The sequence below is a fragment of the Mus caroli genome, unplaced genomic scaffold, assembly GCF_978045245.1.
Source record: "Mus caroli unplaced genomic scaffold, Mus_caroli_1 scaffold_8, whole genome shotgun sequence".
Classification (NCBI taxonomy): domain Eukaryota; kingdom Metazoa; phylum Chordata; class Mammalia; order Rodentia; family Muridae; genus Mus; species Mus caroli.
In genome coordinates, this window is record NW_028227263.1 from 72,560,864 (window position 1) to 72,579,763 (window position 18,900).

The window sequence follows — 18,900 nt, forward strand, 5'->3', positions numbered from 1 at the left end:
ATTCAATACCCAGAACTCATGGATGGAAGAGAAAATCTACTCCAAAACTGTCCTCTGATCACATGGGTACCATGACCCATGATGCACCCAGGCAGAGTAATACTACTAAAAATAAAAAAACCAAAAATCACATTATAAGAAAGAACGAAGGTATATAATGTATATGTAGGAAGCATTGTGAGAGGCCAGGGAGTTGATTGACTAACATGAATGGGAAATTTCGAAGCATATATGAGGGAAGAGCACAATCGAAGTCCATCTTAAAAGATTAGCAGACTGGTATTAGACAATGAGAATGATCTTAGCAGCGTAAGACCCACACTTCACAAATACAGAGCTGAAAAGATAGATACAGTGCTGGAGAGATTGCTCAGTGGGTAAAGCTTGCTGCACAAGTATCCTAACTTCCCTTGATTCCCAGGAACTCACCTGAAGATGGAAGAAGACAGCCAGCTCCACAAAGCTGTCCTCTGATCTCAGAATACAGCATATCACCCCCCCCCACACACACACACATATACATGCGCAATAATATTTTTAAGAAATAAAGTTAAGAAGGCATGCCCATGTTGATGACCTTGCCCATGGCAGGCATCACTAATGGATCACAGAATTTTCCCCAATGTGAGGCGAGGCTTTACAGTTCTTCTCACCAGACATCTAATCATTGGAAGTTGATATAAGAAAACTCATCTGCTCTTGTGAGAAGCAGCATTGCCGAGGTGGGGTGGACAGTATGCTCTCAGAGTATATCTTAGACTTGCTTTTCGTGTGGGATGAATCTACTCTTCGCTCTTTGCATGACCAACAGGCTGCATTAGTTGAGTTGATCATCTCAGAACGTGACTAGGAATGGCGAAAACATAGCAGTTGAGGAGGATGGAAGTGTCCACCGTGGCCAGTTCTGATGTAAACTTGCTAGGGATGATGCATAATTGATGATGTGCTGCATGCCATTGAGGGCTGAAGAGGGGATCATGGTTAATACTATAGAAAGTTAAAACACTGAAGATAAAAGTAGATTTCTAAGCCATGAAACAGAAGGGGATTGCAGAAGAGAGGGCTCCTGAGTGGACAGCCCTTGATAGAGAGCCCAGCTGTTCCTCTGAAAAGGCAGAGGAGGGTCCTGTGACTAAGGCTGCTGAGTGCAGTGTATGGCCTGGCCAGGTGGCAGAGAGGGCTCCAACCCCTATACTTCATCTTCTTCATCAACAAGGAGAAATAGGAGCGTGTTCTTATCTTACCCTTTAACACCTCCTGGGGTGTAGCTGGAGAGATGGCTCTGAAATTAACAGCAGTTGTTCTTCTTGCAGAGGACCTGGGTTTGAGGCTCACTTAATGGCACATAGCCACCCATAGTTCTAGTTCTAAGGGATCCCACAGCCTCTTCTGACCTGCAAGCACCTGGAAATGGATGCATGCATATGCATTCAGGCAAAACATGCACACCTAAAACAAAAATAATAAATCTTTGATAAAATAGTTTGATTAGTAAAGCCCCTACTGCCTGAGTATGAGGATGTGAGCCTGGGTGCCCAGCACCTACTTAAGAGTCTGGCAAGGCAGAGCATATCTATTACCTCATGACTGAGGGAAGAAGAGACAGACAGATCCCCAGAGTTCACTAGGTAGTCAGTCCAAACAACTGGTAAACTCTTGGATTCAGTGAGCTGCTGCATCTCAAAAAATAAGGTGGAGGGGCTGGAAAGATGGCTCCATGGTTAAGAGCACTGGCTGCTCTTTGAGAGGACCTGGGCTAAATTACCAGTATGTGCATGGTAGCTCACAACTGCCAATAAGTTAGGTTTCAGGGGATTCAGTGTTCTCTTCTGCCCTGTGGACACTATGTATACAGATGGTGCATAAGCATACATACACAGGGAGAATGCCCATATATATAAAATAAAAATTTAAAATAAAGTGGCGATCCATGGGTAAAGGTACCAGACTTCAGCTGCCAGCACCTATACACCCACGTGCAGCTGTGCGTGCACACAAAAACATATGTATGTACACACACAAAAATACAAACAGAGAGAGGAAAGGGGGACAGTATGTGTATATAGAGAGATTCCCCATTGCTTTATAAAATGGCCAATCAATGCAAAGGATGCCGACCAGCATGGATGATGAGGGACATGCACATTGAAACCTAAAGGGGACGCAGTGATGCACCGACCAGATGATAGTGCTGAGTGCTGGGGAGGATGAGGAGCAACCAGAACCCACACTGCAGTGGAAATGCCCAGGGGAGCGAGCCTCTGCTTCGGGCAGTTTTTGCAGCACCCATTAAAGCTCAGCATATGCCTATGCTGTGATCCATCAGTTCTGTTTCTGGGCACTTATCCAACAGAATCGAGTGTTTAGGTCCACTCATTTACATATGCATATATAACAACATTCAGAGCAGCTTTATGCATAATTATCTCAAGCTGGAACTAACCCAAGTGTCTGTCTGCAGCAGAATGGGTAAATAAGCTATAGACTGTTCATTCTATACGATGCAGCTCAGGAAAGGACAAATTCTCACACAGCCTTCCATGGGAATGTGTATGGGTTGAAAGATGTCACACACAAGAGAATGTATTTATGGGACTTAAAAAAAAAGGATGAATTGCCAATTAAAGTAAAAGAAGCCAGAGCCACAGTTGTCTTTGAAGGTTACAACTACAGAGAGGTACCCAGAGCCTCCTAGGCAGCTGCAAGTGAGTGTGTGTATGTGTGTGTGTGTGTGTGCGCGCGCGCATTTATGTATGCCTTTGAGTCTAGTTATGTGCAATGTGTAAATGTGCATGTGTGTAATGTACCTGTATATGCAGGTTCATTTTCACACATGTGCATGTGGAGGCCAGAGGTCAACAGTGGGTGTCTTCTTCAGTCCCTCTCTACCCTACTTTTTAATGCAAAGTCTTTTTCACACTGAACCAGCTGGCCAGCATGCTGCTGGACTCAACCTGTCTGCCTCCAATCTAGCTCCGGGATTCCAGACATTTGCCTCTACTCCTGGCTCTTATGAAAGTGCCAAGGATCAAACACTCCCAAGCCCCAAAGTATCTGGAATTGTTCTAAGCTTGACTTGAGTGCTGGTTATGGAGGTATCTGCATATCCAGTTTTCCAAGTTGGAAAGTTTACCAGGATGGTCTTTGTGTGTTTCATAAGATATAACATCACAGTTTTAAAAGAAATTCAACCCTGGCCATCATAACATACCACAGTTCTCTCTCCCTGTAAACTGCTGGGCAATGCAAGTTCACCCTCCCCCACTAATCATTCTTACCATCCGCTCTTTGGTAAGTATTAGTAAAATGCAATCAGCTTTTCAATGCCTGCAGGACAGAGGATAAAAACACCTTCCCCTGTAAGAGAAGCTATAGCTTTTGTTGTCTCAAGAATCTGGGCATTAGACCTCTAGCACCCCAGGGTTTATCTCTCAACTCCTGGTTTCTTCCATTTTAGTTGTTCTTACACAGTTGCATCTCCAAGACCAGGTCCTATTTTAGAAGAAATGCCTAAGTTTTCTATCGACAAACAAATCAATAGTCTGCAGGGCAAAAAGGTCAGAATAACAATTTTACTGCCTAGCGTCTGTTTGTTTCCCAGTAATTCCTGTGTGTTGGAGCGCTTAACAAGGTGGAAAGGAAAAGGGGGCGGGGCTTCTTCATATTCTCTAGGCAGGCCAGCATCAGGCATTTCCTGTCCCTATGTCTAGCCTGTGGCTAGACAGTTAGTGTGTACTGGGGAGAGCACACTGCAGAGAAGCTGGCAGGCTACACTAGGGGAGGCTGATGTAAGAAGATGCTCCTGCACTCTTAGAAGATGGTAGGCATGCACTTATCCCCATCTATTCATTCAAGGCTGCAGGCCACCCATAAAGTCTTCAGCAGATGGGTCAGAGTTCAGAGAAGAGCAGTGTAGACATTCCAGGAGCGGATGACATTGATTTATGAGTACAGATTAAAAGAGCCCGGTCTGCATAAGTTAATCTAATAAGAATGAAGTTTTGGTCCTGAAAGTCCTGACAATAGCCATGGGTGTTAAGGACATGTACACACATCAGGGAAGAAGAGAGAGAAAAGCTAATAGTGACTGGGAGAAAAGGTGCTGAAATCCTGTTGTTGCCATGGTTACCATCATCACCAGGTGACACCCCCACTGTCTCAACTAGAAAATGAAACAAAGCCCAGGGTGCTCGCTGGGAGTGGGCATGTGGTTGCCAAGGCTTATTCACACAGTTCCCATGTGCTTAGAGATTCATTCATTCTCAAAGGGGTGTCTGAATGCCATCCGGTGGTGCTGTATTAGGCCCTGGGGATTGGGTTGGACTGAATGGGACCTGAAGGGTGCTCCCTCCTTCTGGAAACTTCATGCTGATAGAGGATGAGAGCAAGAAACAGGATGGGTAAAAATAAACACTGCCGCTTTAGAGGGCAGGGATAGCCATGGAAACAGAAATCCTGATGGGGGTAACAGGAGACTGTTCCTGAGCCCAGAGCTCGTCAAGTCTAACTGAATAGCCTACCATGGGCATCCCTGTCCCTTCCTCCGGAGTGTGTGATTACAGGGAGGGCGACCACCTGCCAAGGTTTACCTGGCTTCTGAGATCCCAACCCTGGTCCTCTCACTTGTGTTTTATCCACTGATCCATCTCTCTTGATCTTAAGTCCCCTTTCCATGTCACAAGAGGGGTGGGGACTGGTGAAGCCTCTTGCAGAGGAGGAAAACCAGCCAAGGAAAAGTGGACAAGACCATCCAAGGAACAGAACCAATGCATAAGCAAAGTCTCTAGCACCGGGGGCACCTAGCCTCATCTAGGGAGAGAACGTAGGAAAACTGGATGCTGCGGTGGCCAGTGACATGGGCTGAGGATGGACGCACACAGAACAAGGTCAAGATCTCCATAATCATACCGAAGGCTGGAAAACTAAGCCCAGATGTCTGAAGCAGCCAGTGACACACAGGTCCTGGTCTGTTTTAAGTATAGTCAGGGTGGTATCTTGGCAAGCTAAGCCTTCCTGATTATATTTTCTTACCCTAATATGAAAAATTAATTTGCATTCCCTCAGCACTTACCAGCTGGTTGATGTAGTCGATTGACCTGAGGGTCGTTTGATTGGCAGGGAGGAGGCCGAGTAGACTGGAAAATTAGCCATGCATAATCTACACCATAGATAAATGGCACTCGGTAATTTAAAGCCAAGTTGTAGATGAAATGAATCAGAACAGAGCCACAGCAAACAGGAGATTGGAACAGCAGGGTCCTTTGGTTCTCTGACAACGCCCTGGTTCTTTGGGAATCCTAGGAACAGGCTTCGGGGCTGCTGCCTTGGAGATAGCTCTGTGCATAAGAGAGAGAGAGAGAGAGAGAGAGAGAGAGAGAGAGAGAGAGAGAGAGAGAGATTGTATACTCACCAATTATTTACCAAGTGCTGCAGAACCTAGTGATTTGATTGACACTGCTTCCTGGGGCATAGCTAACCTGGCTAAATGATGCCCACCATCAACTTGTGAGCCCTTCAACCTTTGGGTTAAACAGCCCTGGAGCCTACCATGGACCTTTCTTGCCTCATGAGAAAAGAAAAATTCTCAGTGTGTGTGTGTGTGTGTGTTTGCACACACACATGTAAATATGTATGTATCTTCAAGTGTGTGAATAGGGAGTGAATGCATGTGTGTTCATATGCACAAGCATGTCTGCCACTCACGTGTGCGGTCACATGTGTGTAAACATCATGTTGATGTCCATGTCCTCCTCAGTTTCTCAGCATTTAATCTTCTGAGGCAGAGTCTCTTGCTGAGTCAGAGCTTTCCAGCTTTTACTAGTCTATCCAAATGACTTGCCTGCAGGGTCCCATCCCTGCTTCCTGAGTGCTGAGGTTACAGGAAGGCCACCAGGCCTGCTTAGCACTCATGTGGGTTCTGGGGACCTGGTCTCCAGCCATCATGCTTGTCTCTTTACCTCCTGAGCCATCTCCTCCACCAAAAAGCTCTTCAGTTGATCTTAAGTCCCCTTTCCAGGCCTCTTTGGAAATGCACAGAGATAGTTGCGTGCCTGGGTGCTTAAAGACCTGAGTTCCACAGTCAGAATCCAAATAAAACCATCAAACAAAAAAGCCAAAAAGAGGTGGTATCTCAATGACAGGTGCCTGAGAAATGTCACCCAAGGATATCCTCTGACTTCTACATAACACAGGTACATATATGTGTACATACATACAAACATTCAGAGAGAGAGAGAGAGAGAGAGATCACAGAGAAGTTAAACCTGGTAGAATATGCCTTGAATCCCAACACTTGGGTAGCTGAAGTAGAAGGATTGCCAAGTGTTTCAGCATAGCCTGATCTACAGAATAACTCCAAAACATCATAAAGGAAGAGGAGAAAAGCAAAGAAAGAAATACTAATGCAGAGACCATATCTTTGCTAATATTTAATCTCCTGGATTTTACTCCGTAGTCCCCAGCTTTCTGGATTCATCTCCTAGTTGGCTGCCCATTAGCTGTGTACATGCACGCTCTCAGATGGCAGGTGTGGTATGCCAGATGTGTGCACTTTGGCTCACAATAACTGTCTCCCGTTGTTTTCTGAGAGTTCTCTGGTATCAGAGATAAGACCCTCCATGAAGACCTTAGAGTCACAGGAAGACACAGGGCCCACTGATATCCACCAGTCTCCTGCTATTCACACTCCACTGCTCTGTTTCCTCAGGGATGACGGCGATCCCCTGTGCCTGCCTGGGCATCTTTCTGGGTGGCCTTTTGGTGAAGAAGCTGAGCCTGTCTGCCCTGGGGGCCATTCGGATGGCCATGCTGGTCAACCTGGTGTCCACAGCCTGCTACGTCTCCTTCCTCTTCCTGGGCTGTGACACAGGCCCTGTGGCTGGGGTCACTGTTCGCTATGGAAACAAGTGAGTAGCTAAAGTTGTAACTCGACCCTCCCCAGGCACCCCTGGGCCACCTTCACTGTGGATTCACAGAGAGAGCTCAGCCCTGCCCAGATCCACCTGGATCCTCCACCACAGGCCTGCCAACCTGGTCTCTAGTGATCCAGAGCAGAGGAGCCCAGAGGCCTTAGCTTCTTACTTGCAGTTGGAAGGCTCAGCCTGCCCTCTGGATGTTGAGCTGTTCTCTTCTGCAACAAGACCAGCCCAGAGTACAGAACGGTCATTCATTCTCTAGTCCACTTGCTCTTTCTGACATTTGACTTCAGGAATGATGTGAATAAAAATGATGTGGCTAAAATTAAACCCTATTTCAAAATTCAGCTCAAAATAAAAGACAGAATTAACTTCAATAATTCCTACGTGAGTCAGAAGCCCCCATTTAGCTCACACAGAGTCAGAGTCAGGCCCATGGTGAGTGTGTTTAAGTGGTAGGAGAAGAGAGGGATAAAAACAAGTTGGGAAGGAAGACAGAAGGAGCAGGAACCAGCCTGTTGCTACGGAATCTCTTTTCTTATGCCCTGGTTATTATCCTGGGACTATGGAACAGTGTTTATAGTGATTGCTTTTTAAATAAATTTTGGAACTATATTATCTCTATGTCTACTGTCTCCTTCCCTATGGGACTCTTGAGACCACCCTGAGCTGAAGAGTGTAGCCCAGAACATGCTGCATCGTAGCTGCCCTGCAGATTACACACCCAGGCTCCTCCTCCAAGCAGACCACTGGGCTTCAAGGAAGCCTGAAAATGGAGCAGAACTGGGCGAGGAGCCCTCCAGGCAGCCCCCAGTTCTTCCCACATAGGGTACCCTCCAACTTGAACTTGGCTCTGAACAGCAGACCTCCCCATGCAACTTGCAAACAATAAACTGCAGTGATTAGAAGCACACACACAGGGTCCCACTGCCATGACATCATGCTATAAAAGTGAAAAATAAAAAAAAAAAAATTAAAGTTCAAGGCCTACCTACAGTCATACTGCCCAGCTCTGGCCCATCCTCAACATTCAGACACTACACACGTCTGGACAAATGAGTCTCCTGTCTCAGTCTTGATTCCCCCTTTGGTAATGTTTGTGGGGTTGTACTGAGAACAAACAAAATGATACATAGAATTCCACCAACAGGGCATGACGAAAGCAACCAGATGTCTTCTTGTCACTTGCATTATCAGGAAATACTCTGAGCCTTAGGACAGAGTAGGAGATGAGAGTTCTGAAGTCACTCCCTTCCTCTGTGGCTGCAGACTGGGCTCTCCCTATTTGTCTCTTTCTCAGTTTGTACACTCCTGGTAGCTGCATCTTTGTAATGTAGAAGCAAGCGAAAGGCACCCTAGCACTTGTCTCTGGATATTAAACCAATCAGAGGCTTACAGCCAGGTTGGGCATCCTGTATGCAGGAGAGGAAGAACCAAACAGAAGGGGTGGGGTATCCAGCAGTACAGTAGTAGTTTCGGGTAAGGGGAACTGAAAGACCCTAAGCTGAGCCCCAGCTGCCTTCAGCGCAAAGAGCACATAGTTACAAAAGGCAAAACCTCGCTTTGGAAGGAGCCCAGAAGTCATATAATCAGCTACCTAGCCCAGTACTGTTTCAAAGGATACAGACTAGGCTCTCAGCAATGGCCCTGCACAAGCACTTGAAGGTCAGCCAGGAATAAGATGGAGGGAAGAGAAGAGACCAGCCAGGTAAACACCCTGAACAAAGGCACCACGAAGCCCATCACAGCAGTGTTGTCACCAGTGTTAGCCCTGCTTCTAACGAGTCCCCTTCACCCTTCTTTTCCAGCTCAGCACGTGGCTCGGCCCTTGACCCTTACTCTCCATGTAACAACAACTGTGAATGCCAGACGGACTCCTTCACGCCAGTGTGCGGGGCCGATGGCATCACCTACCTGTCAGCCTGCTTCGCTGGATGCAACAGCACGGTAATTAAAAACCTTGGGATGCAGGGGAGAGGGTAGGCTCCAGGCACCCACAGGTGCTCACAGACCTGTCAAGGGTGACAGTGGCCAGTACCGTCTTTTTGCCTTACTGCAGCCATTCCTTTACCCTGATCCATCAGGAGGACAACAGGACAGGGCAGTTCCTCAGGCCTTTGCTGAGTCAAATGGACCTCTAAGACACTAGATGGAGCAAGTTAAAGTAAAAATCAAAGGCCACTATGTATATGCAGCTGGGAAGGTGGCTCTGCCATGAGATATGCACAAATGGTGGCAGGGAATAAGGCTGTGTATGATAGTGGATGACCAGCCACAGAATTCTGGAGAAATGGGAAAGCCGGGAAAAGCCAAAGACTAATTGTACCTTAGCTCAGGTCCCTTTGCCTCTTTCTTCCCAACTAAGTGTCCCCCACCCGCTCCTTTCTTCCCAGAGTGTTATTTTTGTGTGTGCTTCTCCTCCTTAACATGAATTTTTAATTTGGCCACCAGTCTGCTGTCTTCCCATTCTCTGTGTGAACATCGGGTGCCAAGGAACCCCTGTGCCGCCTGCTTGCTCCCACCTCACAGGTGCCTCTGCCCCTTTTCTTTGTCTGAATCACACGGTCACTGTGGCTCTGCAGACTGGCCTCCTTCTCTTGTTTAGACCTGTCCAGTTGTCATCTAGCTATCCTTCCAGGACAACCCTCTTCTACTGTCTTCCACGCTACAGCCAGAAGGATTTCTGTGACGCTACAAATGACCAGCTCACATGCTCTCCTCGAGAGCTCTGAGCCTGGTCCATGTCCATCCTCAACTCTCATCTCCAGCTGTCTTCTTTTGCTCTCGGTGACTGTTCAGCCGTCTCTCTTCAGTTTTCTTCTCGTACTTCTCTCTTCAGTTGGACAACTCTTATTGATCCCTCCATACCCTATTCCATAGCTCGCTACTCTAAAATGACTCTTTATTTCTCCCATCAGAGTTCTTGACTTTGAGTCTTCAGGTACCTGTTCCTTCCTGGATATATTTGTCTCTTTCACGATAACAATCTTCTAGAAGTGTCTGTCTTTGATCTTTGGGTTTCTTCAATTAGGGACATTATTGCCCCCAACCACACTTCATAATTTCTCACACAATGTGCAGATGGGAAGGAAAAGTTAGCAGCCACGGGGGCTGCTTTCAGAGAAGTAATTCAGTCATTTATTTCCTCCCAGCCCTGCCTCCTGCATCTTAAAGAGCAGGAGTTCCCTGAAAGAAAAAGAAATGAATCATTTGTTTTCATTTTCAAAGATTTCATTTTTGCGTGCTTTTAAGATTTAAGATTCCTGGCCAGTTATTAACATTTTCTATAAAGGAAATAAATCACCAGAGATTGGGGGCTGGGAGGACCCGATTTCATAAAGTAGATGATAAAGCAATTTCTTTATGTGAGTAGAAGTAAATATTAAAAGGGGGTTGGGACCTGGAGGATGGTTCAAATAAAAACACAAGCTATTATTTCTCATAAGGACAACTTCATTGACATTTTAATATCCAGGAAGTTCTGTTAACAGACCATTTCAGACATTGTCCTATGATGAAAAAACCTAAGTGATTCGAAGAAGCCATGTCCTGAGAGCCAACAGGCCTTTACTCCAGGGGCACACTGACCCAACCCTGTAGCATTTGCATTTCTTCCATCCACTCTTGCCCAGATACAGAGGTCTGTTGACTCGCAGTCTTTCCAAGCCGATTTGATTACTCACAGTGGCTGAAGCTGAAGAGCTAGAGGGTCTCAGTCTAAGACTGTGTTAGCTAGGGCTGGCTTGGGATATGATGCTCATTCCCCAGACACCTGATCTCCATTCACACCTTGCCTACTGGGGTGGTCCTGGGGTCCTACTCTTTTCCCACTAAAGCAATCAGCTGGGTGGCCCTGGCTTCTTCTAGCTGCCTAGGTAAGACTTGGAGATAAGAGTCCTGTTCATAGTAAGTGGGGCCTTTGCAATAGTTGAGCCAAAACAAAAAAAACAAAACAAAACAACACCAACAACAAATAAAACAAAACAGCAACAGCAACAACAACAGAAACTGCTGCAGGCTTTGCAGGAACCTCAGGCTGAGAGACTGTCAGGCCAGGTAATGGGCCCTTCCTACTTCATTCCTGGCATTTAAGAGCTTGGCCTGGAGTCAAAAGGAACCTTGGGATGACATCCAAAAAGAGCAAAGGCAATTTGAGTCTTTAGACTCTCTGCAGCAGTATTTTGAAGGAATGCCAAACAAAGGCTTACATTTCTGCTATAGGGCGCCCTTCCCCCTCCCTTCTCTCTTTTTAGCTTTTTTTCCTTCTGGTCTCTAGGTACTCAGTACAACTCTTGCCCACATAGAGGGCCCCCTTGTCCCTCCCACTTTCCATGGCTTCTTTCCCTGTCCCTAGAGAGCTGGCTGACTCTGTCTGGGCTCAGTCCTTTCCCTTGTGTTTCCTGGGCTCTTTTGCCCTGTCTGTATCTCTGCCTGCACTTTTCCATAGGACCATATGCCAGCCCACAAGGATCACACAATAGAGTGCCATGGGATTCTGGGACCCTCTGAGCCAAACCTGGAATCTTTCTTTATACTTTGCCACTCCTTTTCAGAATGCCCACCTTTTATCCTACGAGAAACTGTCTTTCTTCATGAACACTACCGGCACATAATACACTGAGCCTTCATGTCTGCCCTAGCTGCCTCTCCAGCCTCAATCTCTCTTCTCATCCCAGTCTCCTAACCAGCCACTTGTTAAGTTAGGCTCTCTCAATGGCCAAGCTCTCCTTTGCCCCTGAAGCTCTGCATTTGCAATTCCTTTTATATAAACTAGTCTCCCCTCATGTATGTGAGTCCCATCTTGTCTACCCACCAGGGCTCAGCCTCCCTTTACCTTTTACCTGCCTCCAATGGCTCATTTACTTAAGCATCTCTGTCCTTCACCAGGGGTGGAGATGAGGCTGTGTTGTAGACCTTTGTCCCCCACAGAGCCAGCTTAAACTCTAGGTAAAGCCTCAGACTCCCTAAATGTCCCTGGGTGATCCCATGCAACCTCAACCAGGTGATTATACCCAGGAGTATAACACTCCTGGGTAGCAGTTGGCAAGCAGGTAGACCAGATGGTTCTAACTTCAAGGTGCATTTTTATCCTTCTTTAGGTCTCTTTCTGCCTCTGTTTCTCTCTGTCTGTCTGTCTGTCTCTCTCTATCTATATAGATAGATATAGATAGATAGATAGATAGATAGATAGATAGATAGATAGATACATACATACATACATACATACATACATACATAGAGATAAACAGATATATAGATATATAGATATAGATATGGAGAGAGAGAGAGAGAGAGATACAGATAGACAAATATCAGGGCCCATACAAAGTCTATCCCAGGCCTGCATTAGATGCAAATAAGTCAACCAATCAGATCATTGAGATGCTAATGAAACACAGTAAGCATCAGGTGCCCTGATCTTTACTTTCTTTAGTGTCTCAGTTGGGGTGCTATGTTTGTTTAAATTTCTTCTTTCATTTCTCAAGCAATAACAGTGAAAGTTTCTGGCCCAAATTCGCTGTTGTGGTTCTAAATCCTGTCATTGCCTGTGGTGAGGGGAGATGACAAAAGATGGAGTTAATTTTATGAGTCTCCTTTGGTGTGAATATATTGCTCAGATTGTTTGCATACCTTTCACTTTCAAAAGTAATTATTCAAGCAGAAAGCACGTGTGTATTATGCTGGAAGTTATGTCAATCTGATGGACTGAATAATTGCTTCAAGAGAAAAACAGCTTTTATTAGCCACCAATAGGTTAAAAGTCAATGCAAGCCAAGCACAGCAGTTTGTAAGGTGTAAGTGACAGATGGCTGATCTACCCCCATCCAGACCACACAATATTTACCAAGTGCTGTTTGAGCAAAGCATCCAGTGTATTCTCAGCAAGGAGAAGGATTCTATCCTGGGGCTTGCTGGGAACTGGTGAGACCTTGCAGGCCTCAATTCAGCTACATTTTAGAATCCCTGACTTCCACAATGAAAGGTCTGAGAGTCTTCCTTATTCTTAAGAAATTTGTATGTGTTTTTTTAGAAGCCTCTCACGTGTTTGTAGTATGTGAGGAGGATTAGAAACCATTGCGGCAATAGACTGTTTCTACACCTTGGCCTTGAGGATGTTTTGAGGTAGACAATTCTTTCTCCTTAGGAACTGTCCTGTGTACCATAGGATGTTTAGCCACATTCTTGAGCTTTATCCACACAGCCTTCAACTTTATCTGACAAACGCAGATGCCCTCAGACATAGCCAGTTGTCCCTGGGGACACTACAGCCCTAGAAAGGACAAGGCATGTTCTGAGATCTCCAGCCTCTGAGCTACTGCTGCTAATGCCCCGTCTCCCTTACAAGCCTGACAGTATTGCAAGCGTCCTGTCAGCCCATGTGGCCCAAGCTGCTGCTGCATGCTAATTATGCATGCACACCCTAAGGACCAACTTCTCATGGCCAAGCCATATTAAATCAAGCATTTAGCTTGGAGATTTTGTATGTGATTCTAGATTTGGGCCTCTGTGAGAATGTTGGAAGATACCCAATAGGTATTAAACAGCCAAAGATGTGGCTTGTCCTTCCTTATTCTCTATGCACCCACAGTCCTCAGCAACAGCCACCCTCACACCTCAGCCACTCTTTCTTCTTTGTCTATTTCCCTAAGTGATCCCACAGCCTTGAGTTGAACAAAGCCTCTTCTATAGCATGGACAGATCCCCAACACTGACTTAACAATCTGTGCTTATTCCAGCAAATGGCTTTTAGAGAAACCTTGGGAATACTCCAATAAAGCCCTGCTAGAGTTTGACCCAGCTGTGACACCTGCTACATCCCAGGCCCTGTGCTAGGCATTGCAGAGGCAGAGATGAATAAGATCCAGGGTCTGTGCTTGCCATAAAAATCTACTATGGTGTTATCTAGACGCTTGTACGAGAAAGTATCAAAAAGCAAAACTCAGTCCAGCTTTACAGTTCAGTGAAAAGAACACATCAGAAAACCATGGACCATGGAAGAAGAATCTTCCAGTAAGGGAAAAGAAAAATGTGAAAAGATACATGACATTTTTTTTTTTGTCTCGTTGCTTTGTTCCAATTCTCACTTTTGTGGGATTTTTTTTTGGGGGGGGTGGAGGTTGTTTGAAAGAGAGAGAAAAAAGAACAGAAAGTCGAGTGGGTAAACAGCCAGGAAGCTTCTGGAAGGAGTTGGGGGTGGAGGAAACATGATCAAAATATAGTTTAAAGAAATACATAGGTGAATAAATAAAAGTTCATTTTATAAATATATATAAAAACAATGAATGAAAAAAAGGCCATAATTTTGAAAGAGAGCAAGGAGGGGCTTATGGGAAGGCTTGGAGGGAGGAAATGAAAAAGGAAATGATGTAATTATGCTATAATCTCACAAAATAAATAATTTAAAAAGGAAGAGATGGGGACCCTGAGGAGATATTTGAGTCAGCAATGTACTTGTATCATGCAAGCTTGAGGATCTGAGTTCAGTATCCCAGAACTCATGTAAACAGAGGAGCATGGCAGTGTGAACCCACAATTCCAGGGATAGGAAAAAGAATGCAGAGGTGGAAGGATCTTTGAGGAGCCACGTTGGTGGGCATAAGATTCAGTGAGAGACCCTGTCTCAAAACCGTAAGTAAAGTTGAGAGTGATTGATGTGATTGAATGATTGAAGATGGTCAGTGTTGACCTATATGTGCACATACATGTGCACATACCAACAGAAAGAGAGAGAGAGAGAGAGAGAGAGAGAGAGAGAGAGAGTTTGAGAGAGCAAGCGCTGGACAACTATATAAGCAGATGCTTGCATCCACAGATGACCACCTCTGACTGGGAATTAAGACAATAGTTTTTGTTACTTTCTTCCAGACTTTCTATATATTTTGGAATTGTCCCCAAATGATCACACATTATCTTTCCAATAAGGAAAAGCTTTATTTTTAAAGTCCAATATTAAAAGGAGGTTAGATAGAAATATATTTAAATATAAGGAAGTAGCTAGGTAGACAGTTAGTGTCCTTGTGATGTTATACTCCCTAGGGTAGAAATTAACTCTGCATGAGACTGGATAGAAGGAGGGAGTGGGCATTTATCCCAGGGCCGGCTGTTGTCCTGAGAGTGAGCAACCATTTGCCTGATGAGCAAGCCTGGAAAGATATTCCTGCCTATGTGGGGGAGCACTGGGGATGTGGATCAGTACGAAGGTGCTTTTGTAACTTGCACAAAACATGGGTACATAATAAAAATATTTTTAAATATCAATAATTAAAGTGGTTAGATGTTTGAACCAGTGTGGCAGGATTTGGCATCTGGAGACAGAACACAGGAGGGAGAGACACAGAGTCTGGGATCCCCTTGACCTGCGGTCAGTCACATCCTCCCCTTTAGTATGGTCCTCTTTGTCCCACATATGGTGGTAGATCCAGAGTCCTGGTCCCCAAAGAGCATCCCCTTGGCTGCCGTCCAGCAGGAGGCCCCACCTCTGCTGGTCCATGTGACAAATACAATAGATGGGGGTCTTACTTTCTCCATGGCACCTTTTCTCCTGGCCCTTATCTTTCAGTTGCTGACCTTACAAGCAAAGCAGAGGAGAGAGTGTCTTTCTTCCTGCAGTTTTTCAGATGTCTCTGCTGAGTCCGGTGGGAGGTCACTAGGGTTGTTCATAATGAGGAGCAAGGTCTTTGCCTGGAAACACCAGCTTGGGTTTTGTTCCTGGCGTCCTAATAATGAAGCATAAAGGACTGGTGACATGACCCTCAGTACACAGTGACATTTCTCAGAGTGACAGCATCTTCCTCTGCCTGGATTCCTTCATGATTCACTAAAGCTCTACACACACCCTTCTGCTGCTTGTTACTGCATTTTCTTGTGTGGTTGACATATACCACTGCATCATTACTTAAAATAGTAATAATTAATACATTAACTTGAAAAAAATGAAGGTCTCCCAGGCAGCATCAGGAAAGAACTTGGCTTATGACGAGTCTCACGCAGAAAATAATCCCTCCTGGATCAGAAATGAGGGAACAATCACATCTTCCTGGTATCTTAATGCTTCCAGAGTAAAGAGGCTGGTCTCTCACATTTCACTGCAACATTTTTTTTTTTTTTTACCAACAGTAGCATCATCCCTCCTACACCACACCCTTACAAAAGTAATCTGTCAACCTGGGAATCTATTTCTTCAGTCCCATTCATAAGAAATGACCCATCAGTGCTGAGTGATGGGAGGAAGAAAACAGAAGCAACTTCATTTGCCAAGATTTGTGAAACACGCCTGATGAGTGTCTTGTTCCTGTAGAATGAGCTGTCAAAATAGCATGTTCGCCATTTCCTTCATCAGAAAAATAAACCCACATCCGAGACCCAGGGAATAATTGTTCTGCATTTATGGTCTCCAGCTTTTATTGCGATTATTTGTTCCTGCCTTGCATATGATAGAAATGTTTCTCAATTGAAGTCAGTGATAGTGTGTGGAATCACAATGCAACTTGAAGGCATGGACTAGTTTAACAAACATTGATTTCTGCTTTTGTTTTTTGGGGGTTCTTTGTTTTGCTTTCTTTTGTATTTTTAATGGCATGGAGTGTTTTGATTTTTAATATAGATAATACATTTACAAGTTTTAACATCGCAATGTAGAAAGACACATTATGAGACTTCATCCCTCCTCCTCTGTCCTCCCTTCACCCACGCCTTAGCCTGCCAGTAGACTATGTCACTGGTGCAGGCATGCAGCTGAGTGTCCCTTATCTGACATTCCTTTATGGTAATTGATGGTTTAGGGTTCTTACAGGTGTTATAATCTTTGCATGTATCTTAGAAGATGTTAGTAAATTTTGATCAAGAGAAATGCTTCATGGGCTGGGGAGATGATACAGTGAATAGAAACACTGACTGCATAAGCATAGGGACCTGAATTTTAATGCCCAGAGCACATGGCAGAACAGGGAAACATGGAAGGTGCTTATAACCCTGTCGCCACAGCAGGCAGAGACAGTTGGACTGCTGGTGTTCACTGACCCACCAGGCTAGCAGAAGCAATAAGGTTTAGGATCAGTGAGAGATTCTAGCTCAAGGTATTAAGGCACAGATTGGTAGTCCAGGACACCTGCTATTCTCATCTGTCTTCTACATGCCTGGACACGTACTCACAGACACAGTTAGTTATCTGCACCTCCCCCCTCTCTCTCATACACACACACACACACACACACACACACACAGTATATCTACAGGGGACTCAGAGGGCCTTGGAGATGCTGAAAGCATTGCATTTTGGTTGTGGCTTGTCCCATAAAGTCATGTGAGTTAGGTATGATTTGTGTCAATGCTCAGAAGGCTTTGGATGATGGCATTCTGTATCTCGAATTCTCACACACTCTTACAGATGCTCCATGTACCTGTAAGACCCTACTTTGTTCCTGCGATTTAGATTTTTAGGTAAGGGCTTATGTTGGACCTTATTCAATCATACAAAAAAGGTACTTTTTTTGCAGCTGTAACCTCTTCTATCATGTTGACCTGATAATGTCTGTTAAACAAGAAATAGTTAAATATTCTGATAGCCATCCCTTCTCTCAAGCCACGGTTAGTTCACATTAATCATCTGTCACTTTGGGCCTAGGCAGGCCTATCTGCTGGGTAAGTTCTTATGAAATTTGCAAGCCCTTTCCCTTCTGTCATCTTGTTCAACGGGCTTGTCAAGCCTTCTCTCTGAGCACAGTGGCCCTCTCATTATCCACATGGAGGATGGCAGGATATTTTAATGACAGGAAATCTAGACACTGGTACCTCACATTGTGACAGCAGACAGAGAATTCAATTCTCCGGGGACAACAGGGACTACATTTCTTCCCAGAAAAATCATACAATATGAAGACAATGCCTTGAAAAGGGGGTTTAAAACCCAACCCTCATTGGACAAAAGAGCTTACATCGTGTAATCCAGTACTTGAAAAGAGAAAACTACATAGTAAGTTTGAGGCTAGTACAGGACACTTGAAAGAAAGACACAAGGAAGGAGGGAGAAAGAGGGGGAGGAAGGAAGAAAGAAGTCAGCCCCTAGCCAGATTGGGAATCTCAAATGAACTGGGAATCTACTATACTTTCTTAGTACTTAACCATACAGGACCTGCTCTAGAGTGCATATCTATCATTCAGTTAGTTCACAGAATGTTCCAGAAGCATTTGCAGTTTGCACAAGACACAGGATGGGAGAATGTGCATCTGGCCTCCTTTATTAGACTAAGGTGAACCGTTTTCGCATAGTTGGCCTTCCTCTCTTCTCAGACTTCCTACTGTTCAGAGCCCCCACAGGTTTGGAGGGCTCCACAGGTTTAGAAGTTCTCTAGTAATATTAGCTGGAGGCACAGCCCCAGCTTCCTATCTCTGAGATGATAGGATAAAGCCCCCCTGGTAAAAACCATATGCCTCAAATGTGCACGCTTGGAAAGGTGAAGCTGCAGGTGCCTACCCGAAGTTCCTCATGCCACATGTGAGCCTTAGTGAAGAGTCTCCTAACAGTCCTGGGCATCTACACTCTTCCTAGGTTCTTTAGCACCAGATCTCTTGTCTTCTGCCACCTAACTATAAATGAGCTCGAACTCTTAGGACATCCCACATTCACTGCCAGAAAGCCTACAGGGATGTCCTGTGCCAGGAGACCACCCACTGTCCCTTCCTCAAATCCAACTGATTCATCAAATAGAAAAGTATATGCCATCTGTCTGGCTCTGACCTGGGTTTCTAACCGCTTCTCCTTCTGAACCCTTTCCACATGAATCAAATCCGGTTGATCCTGGTATAGATCCTTTGGAAGGATTCCACCCATTTACTTCTTTCCATCTTTAGTGGGAGTAAGAGAGCACCTCCCTGGTCTTGTGCTGGCCTCCAGCATCCCTTTCTATGTGCAGCCTGTGCCTGCCTCACCAATTCTATTCAGGGTGCTATGGGAAAATGCCATAGACAGAGTAACTTATAAACTACA

The 18,900-nt window shown here is 45.1% G+C and overlaps 1 protein-coding gene across 2 annotated transcripts in view; it reads left to right on the plus strand.

Moving 5' to 3' along the window:
- The window catches only part of Slco3a1 (solute carrier organic anion transporter family member 3A1), a 278,256-nt gene that overhangs the window by 226,466 nt on the left and 32,890 nt on the right, over positions 1-18,900 (plus strand). For both annotated transcript variants that reach the window (XM_021167572.2, XM_021167570.3), the window contains exons 6-7: positions 6,707-6,905; positions 8,723-8,861. In XM_021167572.2, coding sequence (XP_021023231.1) covers positions 6,707-6,905; positions 8,723-8,861 — 338 coding nt within the window. The remainder of the gene's footprint in view (positions 1-6,706; positions 6,906-8,722; positions 8,862-18,900) is intronic.